The sequence below is a fragment of the Salmo salar genome, unplaced genomic scaffold (assembly GCF_905237065.1).
Source record: "Salmo salar unplaced genomic scaffold, Ssal_v3.1, whole genome shotgun sequence".
Taxonomy (NCBI): domain Eukaryota; kingdom Metazoa; phylum Chordata; class Actinopteri; order Salmoniformes; family Salmonidae; genus Salmo; species Salmo salar.
The window spans coordinates 41,990-51,724 of NW_025549602.1; the positions used below are offsets into that span (position 1 = coordinate 41,990).

Consider the following 9,735-nt stretch of genomic DNA (forward strand, 5'->3'; position numbering starts at 1 on the left):
AGTACTGAGATGCAGTGCCTTAGACCACTGCGCCACTCAGGAGAATAGTTACATTTCTTCAGTCCATCCCTAAAATGTTTACCTAAAAAGGTGGTGGGGTGACCGCTTTGTTGTTGTTTGAACTGCAGATATCCCCTTTAGGATTCGTGAATGACAGAGGAATATGTGTTTTTTTAAATGTTTTCTGAATTACAATTTGACAGAAAGTAATTATTGAGCTACATGGGCCTACACAATCCATATTTGAACATGTTTGATATAAGAGATACCATTTTGAAAACAGCTGCATCTTGAGTTCCTTCACTCCCATTGATTTTGGGCCAAAATTGACCAATAAAATAGAAAGCCAGGGGGACAAAGTCAGACAACATTTGGTTTGTTTATGCAGATCGAGGTCTATATTGACTTTGACATTCCAAATATTGTAAATTGAAACCTAGGTTCCTACTTCAGGAGTGTGAAGCTAATATGTCTGGTTTTGTCAATCTGATGCAGCCGCAGCCATGGCTGTGTAGAGAAACATCTGTTCTTCAACATGTCTGTCCTGCAGCCAGTGGAGCAGCTTACTCTTTCAGTTGGAAATGAAAATCCAGTGGGAACCAAGATTCCTCCTGGTCCCACAGGCCCTCAGCATTTCCTTGTATATGGTGCCACGAGGCAAACTGCAGACTGGTGCTGTCCCAGTAGGTGCAACTCGAACCACACCGTAAAACATTTCCTGTAAAATGTTCAGTAACTTACTGGAAACTTTACAATTGGCACTATGCATTGGGGCAGGTAGAGTTCCCCTGGCATCCGCCAAACCCAGATTCGTCTGTCATACTGCCAGATAGTGAAGCGTGATTCATCACTCCAGAGAACGTGTTTCCACTGCTCCAGAGTCCAATGGCGGCGTGCTTTACACCACTCGAGACGTTACTTGGCATTGAGCATGGTGATCTTAGGCTTGTGTTCGGCTGCTTGGCCATGGAAACACATTTCATGAAGCTCCCGACTAACAGTTCTTGTGCTGATGTTGCTTCCAGAGGCAGTTTGGATCTCGGTAGTGAGATGTGAAACCAAGGACAGAGGATTTTTACTCACTATGCGCTGCAGAACTCAGCCTTCCAGTTCTGTGAGCTTGTGCGGCCTACCACTTAGCGGCTGAGGCGTTGTTGCACCTAGACGTTTCTACTTCACAGTGCTTACAGTTGACCGGGACAGCTCTAACAGGGCAGAAATTTGACTGAATTCCTTATATGACTGTAACTCAGCAAAATCTTGCATTTATATTTTTGTTCAGTATAGAATAAGTCAAGTTATCCTTCTGTCACAGATTGGGAATTATACTGACTTCCTCTGGCCACTGTAGATACTGAAAATAATCCCTGTACTCTGTTTCAATCCGCAGGAAAACATTTTAAAAAATGTAGTCTTTACTCAAGCACATTGGATATGAGATCAAATGTTAAATATGAGGCGACATGATAGAATGTCACCTTTTATTTGAGGGTATTTTCATACATACAGTACATTCAGAAAGTATTCATACCCCTTGACTTTTTCCACATTTTGTTACGTTACAGCACTATTCTAAAATTGATTAAAATATTTTTTCTGTCATCGGTCCACACACAATACCCCATAAACTGGTTTTTAGAATTTCTTGCAACTGTATTTGCAAATAAAAACAGAAATACCTAATTTACATAAGTATTCAGACTCTTTGCTATGACTCGAAATTGAGCTAATGAGCATCCTGTTTCCATTGATCATCCTGGAGATGTTTCTACAACTTGATTGGAGTCCACCTGTGGTTGATTCAATTGATTGGACATGATTTGAAAAGTCACACACCTGTCTATATAAGGTCCCACAGTTGACAGATCATGTCAGAGCCTGAACCAAGACAGGAAGGAATTGACCCCAAGAACACAATGGCGTCCATCATTCTTAAATGGAAGAAGTTTGGAACCACAAAGAATCTTCCTAGAGCTGGCCGCCCAGCCAAACTGAGCAATCGGGGGAGAAGGGCATTGGTCAGGGAGGTGACCAAGAACCAGATGGTCACTCTGAGAGAGCTCCAGTGTTCCTCTGTGGAGAAGGGAGAACCTTCCAGAATAACAAATATCTATGCAGAACTCCAACAATGAGGCTTTATTGTAGAGTGGCCAGACTGAAGCCACGCCACAGTAAAAGGCACATAACAGCCTTGGAGTTTGCGAATAGGCACCTAAAGGACTATCAGACCATGAGAAACAAGATTCTCTGGTCTGATGAAACCAAAATGAAACTCTTTGGCCTGAATGCCAAGCGTCGCATCTGGAGGAAACCTGGCACCATCCCTATGGTGAAGCATGGTGGTGGCAGCATCATGCCGTTGGGATGTTTTTCAGTGGAAGGGTCTGAGAGACTAGTCAGGATAAAGGGAAAGATGAACGGAGCAAAGTACAGAGAGATCCTTGATCTCAATCACGGACTACAAAAGAAAAACCATCCCCGTCGCGGACCACGATGTCTTGCTCCCAGACAGACTAAACAACTTCTTTGCTCGCTTTGAGGACAATACAGTGCCACTGACACGGCCGCTACCAAAACCTGCGGGCTCTCCTTCACTGCAGCCAACGTGAGTAAAACATTTAAACGTGTTAACCATCGCAAGGCTGCAGGCCCAGACGGCATCCCCAGCCGCGTCCTCAGAGCATGCGCAGACCAGCTGGCTGGTGCGTTTACGGACATATTCAATCCATCCTTATCCCAGTCTGCTGTTCCCACATGCTTCAAGAGGGCCACCACTGTTCCTGTTCCCAAGAAAGCTAAGGTAACTGAGCTAAATGACTACCGCCCCATAGCACTCACTTCCATCATCATGAAGTGCTTTGAGAGACTAGTCAAGGACCATATACCCTCCACCCTACCTGACACCCTAGACCCACTCCAATTTGCTTGCCGCCCCAATAGGTCCACAGACAACGCAATCTCAATCACACTGCACACTGCCCTAACCCATCTAGACAAGAGGAATACCTATGTAAGAATGCTGTTCATCGACTACAGCTCAGCATTTAACACCATAGTACCCTCCAAACTCGTCATTAAGCTCGAGACCCTCGGTCTTGACCCCGCCCAGTACAACTGGGTCCTGGACTTCCTGACGGGCTGCCCCCAAGCTGGTGAGGGTAGGTAACAACATCTCCACCCCGCTGATCCTCAACACTGGGGCCCCACAAAGGTGCGTTCTCAGCCCTCTCCTGTACTGCCTGTTCACCCACGACTGCGTGGCCATGCACGCCTCCAACTGAATCATCAAGTTTGCAGACGACACTACAGTGATAGACTTGATTACCAACAACGACGAGACGGCCTACAGGAAGGAGGTGAGGGCCCACGGAGTGTGGTGTCAGGAAAATAACCTCACAAAACAAAGGAGATGATCGTGGACTTCAGGAAACAGTAGAGGGAGCAGCCTCCTATCCACATTGACGAGACTGTAGTGTAGAGGGTGGAAAGTTTTAAGTTCCTCGGCGTACACATCACAGACAAACTGAAATGGTCCACCCACACAGACAGCGTGGTGAAGAAGGCGCAGCAGTGCCTCTTTAACCTCAGGAGGCTGAAGAAATTTGGCTTGTCACCAAAAACATTCACAAATATATATAGACGCACAATCGAGAGCATCATGTTGGGCTGTATCACCGCCTGGTACGGCAACTGCTCCGCCCATAATCGTAAGTCTCTCCAGAGGGTGGTGCAGTCTGCCCAACGCCTCACCGGGGGCACACTGCCTGCCCTCCAGGATATCTACAGTACCCGATGTCACAGTAAGGCCAAAAAGGTCATCAAGGGCATCAACAACCCGAGCCATGGCCTGTTAAGCCCGCTACCCTCTGGAAGGCAAGATCAGTATAGATGCATCAAAGCTGGGACCGAGAGACTGAAAAACAGCTTCTATCTCAAAGCTATCAGACTGTTAAATACCCATCGCTAGGCGACTACCACCCAGTTACTGAACCCTGCACCTTAGAGGATGCTGCCCTACAGTCTGTACATAGACATGGAATCCCTGGTCACTTTAATAATGTTTACATACTGCTTTACTCATCTCATATGTGTATATACTGTATTCTGCTGTATTTTTTGTCAATACCACTAAGACCTTGCTTGTCCAAATATTTATATATTTCTTAATTCCATTCTTTTACTTTTAGATTGGTGTGTATTGTTGTCACGGTCGTCGTAGTGAATGGACCAAGGCGCAGCAGGTAGGTGAATGCTCATGTTTATTTTCCAAAATAAAACACGAAAACAACGACCGGACGACAAACAGTCTTGCAGGCAACACACAGCTATGCAAAGAACAATCTCCCACAAATCCCATGACAAACACATTCCTAATTATAGGACCTTCAATCAGAGGCAACGATAGACAGCTGCCTCCAATTGAAGGCCCCAATCCCAATGACCTAAACACAGGGCTAAACACCCTAGAACAGACATAGAAATATACAAACATAGAACAATGACCAAAACCCCGGAATACATAAATCAAACACCCCTCTACATACACACACACCCCGACCCATATAAAACAAATACCCCCTGCCACGTCCTGACCAAACTATAATAACAAATAACCCCTTTACTGGTCAGGACGTGACAATTTTTGTGAATTGTTAGATACTACTGCACTGTTGGAGCTAGGAAGAAATGCATTTCACTACACCCGCAATAACATCTGCTAAGCATGTGTTTGTGACCAATAAAATGTCATTTTGATTTGATTTTGTAGTATATTAAAGGTAATAACCCTTGAAACGTAATGTTAAGTTAAATGATGTATTTAGATATTGGTTCCCTTACCCTGTGAGCAGTCTATGAACTGCTCTTAGTCTGTGCCACTCTGACATTGCTCATCCGTATAGTCATATATTCTTAATTCCAGTCCTTTACTTTGATTTGTGTGTATTAGGTATTTGTTGTGCAATTGTTAGATATTACTTGTTAGATATTGCTGCACTGTCTGAACTAGATGCATAAGCATAAGCATCACCCGCAATAACATCTGCTAAACACATGTTTTTGACCAAATTTTTTTAAATTTTATTTGATATCTAATGAGTTCAATCAGTCACTGCCTAGAAACAAGAATGTTATCATTTCCAGACAAACACGTTACTTCCTTCAGCACACTACTGCAACAGTGTGATTGCTTTGGAATAAAATGTTCAATATATATTTTTTCATATTCAAGTTGTGTGCTTATTGTTTAACCATTGATATGTTCTAGGTAATTTTGGGAACTTAAGGAGCATCAGGTACTGCTGGAATGTCTACCAATAGCATGTCCATATTTTTGTGATAAATTACACTGGTCACTGTTTAAAACATATATAAAGTATTAAGAAAGTATGAATAGTCCTCACATTGGATTAGGCACTGCAAAACTACTTTACTAACAATCAGTAAACGGTTCATAACAATATTTATTAAACATCTGACGAATGATCTTCTGAATCATTGTTACAGACTATAAAAGTTGTTTATAAATGTGTGAATAACTAGCTTACTAAAATAAATATAAGAGAAATGATAAATCAACTATTTACTAATCCATTACAAACTATTTAGTGTGTTACCTAATCTCTATATTCATTCAGAGTAAACAGTATCTGAGAGAGCTGATCTGGTGTGACCCCTGACCTGGCAGCAGTGATGTAGTGAGAGTAGTGGTAGTGTTCATAACCAGTATGTTGAGGTTGAAGTGTCTACTGTGGTCTCCTACACTGTTGTGTTGAATAATTCATGTATATACTGTAGTAGTTATTTATAAATGTGAGAATACCTAGCTGAGTAACATTTCACAAATGTGGCCTTAATATTTAAAGGTGAGCAAACTGTAAATTCCTTACAAATGGTTTATTACTGAATGTAATTATGAAGTGTTACCCATTATTGCATATTCTTACATTTTACCATCAACTAGTTACCCAATAAAGAATTTATTTAGACCTGGACGTTATCTGTTATCATGCAGTATTGCACATTTCAACTTTAATAAACTTGATGAAGACGTTATGTCACAATTGAGCCAATAGAGGGAGATGTTAAACAACATATAGAATGACTCATGACGTCCTCAAAATGTACTATTAGAATACTTACGATTTGTCATTAAATAACACGGAACAACCACAGCCTTAGGTATTTGGAGTATACAATCCACAATGACTACAGTGTCCTTTATAAAACAAGCGTATGCCTTCTCCAAGTAATTCCATTCCAATCCAGACAAATCAATCTGTATCAACACCACATGTGTCTATGATGACAACACGTAAGTAATGTCAGTGTATTGCTACATTAAATAAATAATTACAACAATTGTAGAACAAAACTATATCAAACCTATGTTTGCCAATCTAGGGAATAAAATTATAGGAACTATGAACGTCTTATCTTCAAAGTTAATAAAAGTTTAGCTGTCACTTTGAACCATGGATAAAAGAAAACATAAATTATTGGATTAATTAAGGAATTAACAAGTGGCAGAAAAATGATGAAATATGATAAGAAATTGTCAATTAAAAAAGAAAAAAAAAAGTTAATAAATAGAGTTGGAATCCAACAAATTAAATAGTTGAAAACAACAATAGAAAGAGTTTTTGCTGCTTTTCTCTCAGACTTATTAGCCTGTAGAGTTTTAACACCAGACACACTGGCAGCCTCTTTTGAAAATACCTTTCTGGCCTGTGATCTGGCCACCACAAAGATTTTCATATAAAGTGTTATAATAATAGAGCATGGGACAACCATTGTAATTACCAGGCCAATTATATTAACCCATATTGACCCTTCAACAATTAAACATACTGTCAAACACCTACTGGGTACCTGTACATTTACTACGTTTTTTACAACAGCAGCATCGTATATGATAGAAGAACACCAGGTAATGGATATACAACACATCATTCTTGTTATTGTTATTTTAGAGTGGTACAATAAGGGATCACACACAGCAACATAGCGGTCAATAGATATCAAGACCAAATTACCCAGAGATAAAGAAGTACATAAAAAAGAGATGTAGAATTGAAACGCACAGAAATAATCCCCAAAACCCCAGCATGATTCCATTACTGCTACAGTCACTACTGGTATCACAATCAGTCCCACCAGGAGATCTGACACAGCCAGAGAGAGGATGAGCAGGTTGGTTGGAGTGTGGAGCTGCTTGAAGTGAGAGATGGAGATGATCACCAGTATGTTCAAAAATACTGTAACTGCTGAAATCAATGAGAAGAAGATGTACAGTGTTATGTAGATAGATGTCGATAGCAAAGCCTTTCTGCAAGAAGAGTTTCTGTCTTGAAAACAGTATTGAACATCTTCATGTTTCTCCATTTGTAATAAAAGGTATAAATGCTGAGGTCCTGCTCCTGCCTGGTCCTGTGTGTGACCCTGTCAGGTCCACCGTCTGACAAACTCAGAGCTCTGCCTCTCTATTTATCCCTGAGTTACTGACAGACGCTCTCCTCCCCAGAGTCTCACTACACACACACACATGCGCACACACACACACGCGCACACGCACACACGCACACATGCACACACACACACACCACCACCACCACCAACAAAACATACACAAGTGAGCACAGAATTGAACAAACGGTTTGTTAAACACATTTTTTGCGAAAGCATGATGTAATGTATGACAGGATTGGATGTTGCTGTGCCCACCTAGCCTGTCCTTCAGCCTTACTGATAGAGCTGAGAGAAAAGGTACATTTACTCAATTGAGCATTTTAATGGGAAAATACAACATGGGTGATGTTTTTGTCACTCAAAGTCTATTTTACATGGGATGTCAAAGCTCAGTTTGGACCAAAATCCACAACCTCAGGACACATGACGGCACGTCACATGTCAGCTGGCCAGTGTGTAGGAAAGTTGACAGTAGGGAAATTGATAAGCCATAAGTTTATGGTGTACAAACTTATAGCAAATGCAATCAAAATTGTGACATTCCATATGAACATTCCATAGACATTAAAATGTCCATCTGAACTGAATTATTAATACATTACAAAATCAAATCAAAATCAAATGTTATTGGTCACATACACATATTTGTCAGGTTTTATTGCGGGTGAAGCGAGATGCTTTGGTTCCTACAGTATCTTCAACAGTGCAGTAGTATCTAACAATTCACAATAATACACACAATTCTAAAAGTAAAAGAAGGGAATTAAGAAATATATAAATATTAGGACAAGACATTTCTGAGTGGTATTGACAAAAAATTCAGTAGACTACAGTGTGTACATATGAAATGGGTAAAATAATATGTAAACATTATTTAAGTGACTACTGTTCAATTTAAAGTGACGAGTAATTCCATGTCTATGTACATAGGGCAGCAGCCTGTAAGATGCAGGGTTGAGTAACCGGGTGGTAGTCGGCCTGTGATGGGTATTTAACAGTCTGATGGATTTGAGATAGAAGCTGTTTTTCAGTCTCTCGGTCACAGCTTTGATGCACCTGTACTGATCTCGGCTTCTGGATGATAGCGGGGTGAACAGGCCGTGGCTCGGGTGGTTGATGTCCTTGATGATCTTTTTGTCCTTCCTGTAACATTGGGTACTGTAGGTGTCCTGGAAGGCAGGAAATGTGCCCCGGTGATGCTTTGGGCAGACCGCACCACCCTCTGGAGAGCCCAAAGTATTTTGACCCTTTACTCTGTTCCTTGTTGAAGCATCTTTGCCAGTGATTGCAGGGTATGACGCTACAAGCTTGGCAGACCTGTATTTGGGGATTTTCTCCCATTCTTCTCTGCAGATCCTCTCAAGCTCTGTCAGGTTGGATGGGGAGTGTTGCTGCAGCTATTTTCAGGTCTCTCCACAGATGTTCGATTAGGTTCTAGTCCAGGCTCTGGCTGGGCCACTCAAGCACATTCAGAGACTGGTCCTGAAGCCAATCATGCATTGTCTTGGCTGTGTGCTTAGGGTCGTTGTTCTCTTAGATGGTGAACCTTCCACCCAGTTTGAGATCCTGAGCTCCCTGGAACAGGTTTTCATAAAGGATCTCTCTGTGCTTTGCTCCGTTCATCTTTCCCTTAATCGTGACTTGTCTCTCAGTCCCTGCCAATGAAAAACATACCCATAGCATGATGCTGCCACCACCATACTTCACTGTAGGGATGGTGCCAGGTTTCCTCCAGAAATGACGGTTGGCATTCTGGCCAAAGAGTTCAATCTTGGTTTCATCAGACCAGAGAATCTTGTTTCTCATGGTCTGAGTGTCCTTTAGGAGCCTTCTGACAAACTCCAAGGCTATTATGTGCCTTTTACTGTGGTGTGGCTTCCATCTTGCCACTCTAAAATATGCAGTGTTGTCACACAACACAACACAACAGATTTCTCAAGTTTTAAGGGAGCATGCGAATTGGAATGCTGGCAAGCTTTCCGCAAGTATGTAGTAAACCGGTGAGGAATGCCTAGATAGTTAGCGGGGTGGAAGCTAACAGCGTTTAAATCGGTGATGTCACTCTCTCTGAGACCCGGCTTTTGTGGAGCGATGGGTAACGGTGCTTCGTGGGTGACTATTGTTGATGTGTGCAGAGGGTCCCTCTACCTGGTCCCTCTACCTGGATTGAGCCCAGGTAGAGGCGAGGAGAGGGACGGAAGCAAAACTGTTACATGTATCCCAGAGCTGTTGTTGGAGAATGTAATGTTAATTTCTCTACCATAAGCT

The 9,735-nt window shown here is 41.9% G+C and overlaps 1 protein-coding gene across 1 annotated transcript; it reads right to left on the reverse strand.

The window, feature by feature from the left end:
• Window positions 1–6,420: 6,420 nt before the first annotated feature.
• LOC106596476 (trace amine-associated receptor 13c-like) lies at window positions 6,421–7,383 on the reverse strand. The gene has a single exon (XM_045713424.1). It carries the CDS (start codon window positions 7,381–7,383, stop codon window positions 6,421–6,423), a length of 963 nt encoding a protein of 320 aa, XP_045569380.1.
• Window positions 7,384–9,735: the final 2,352 nt, after the last annotated feature.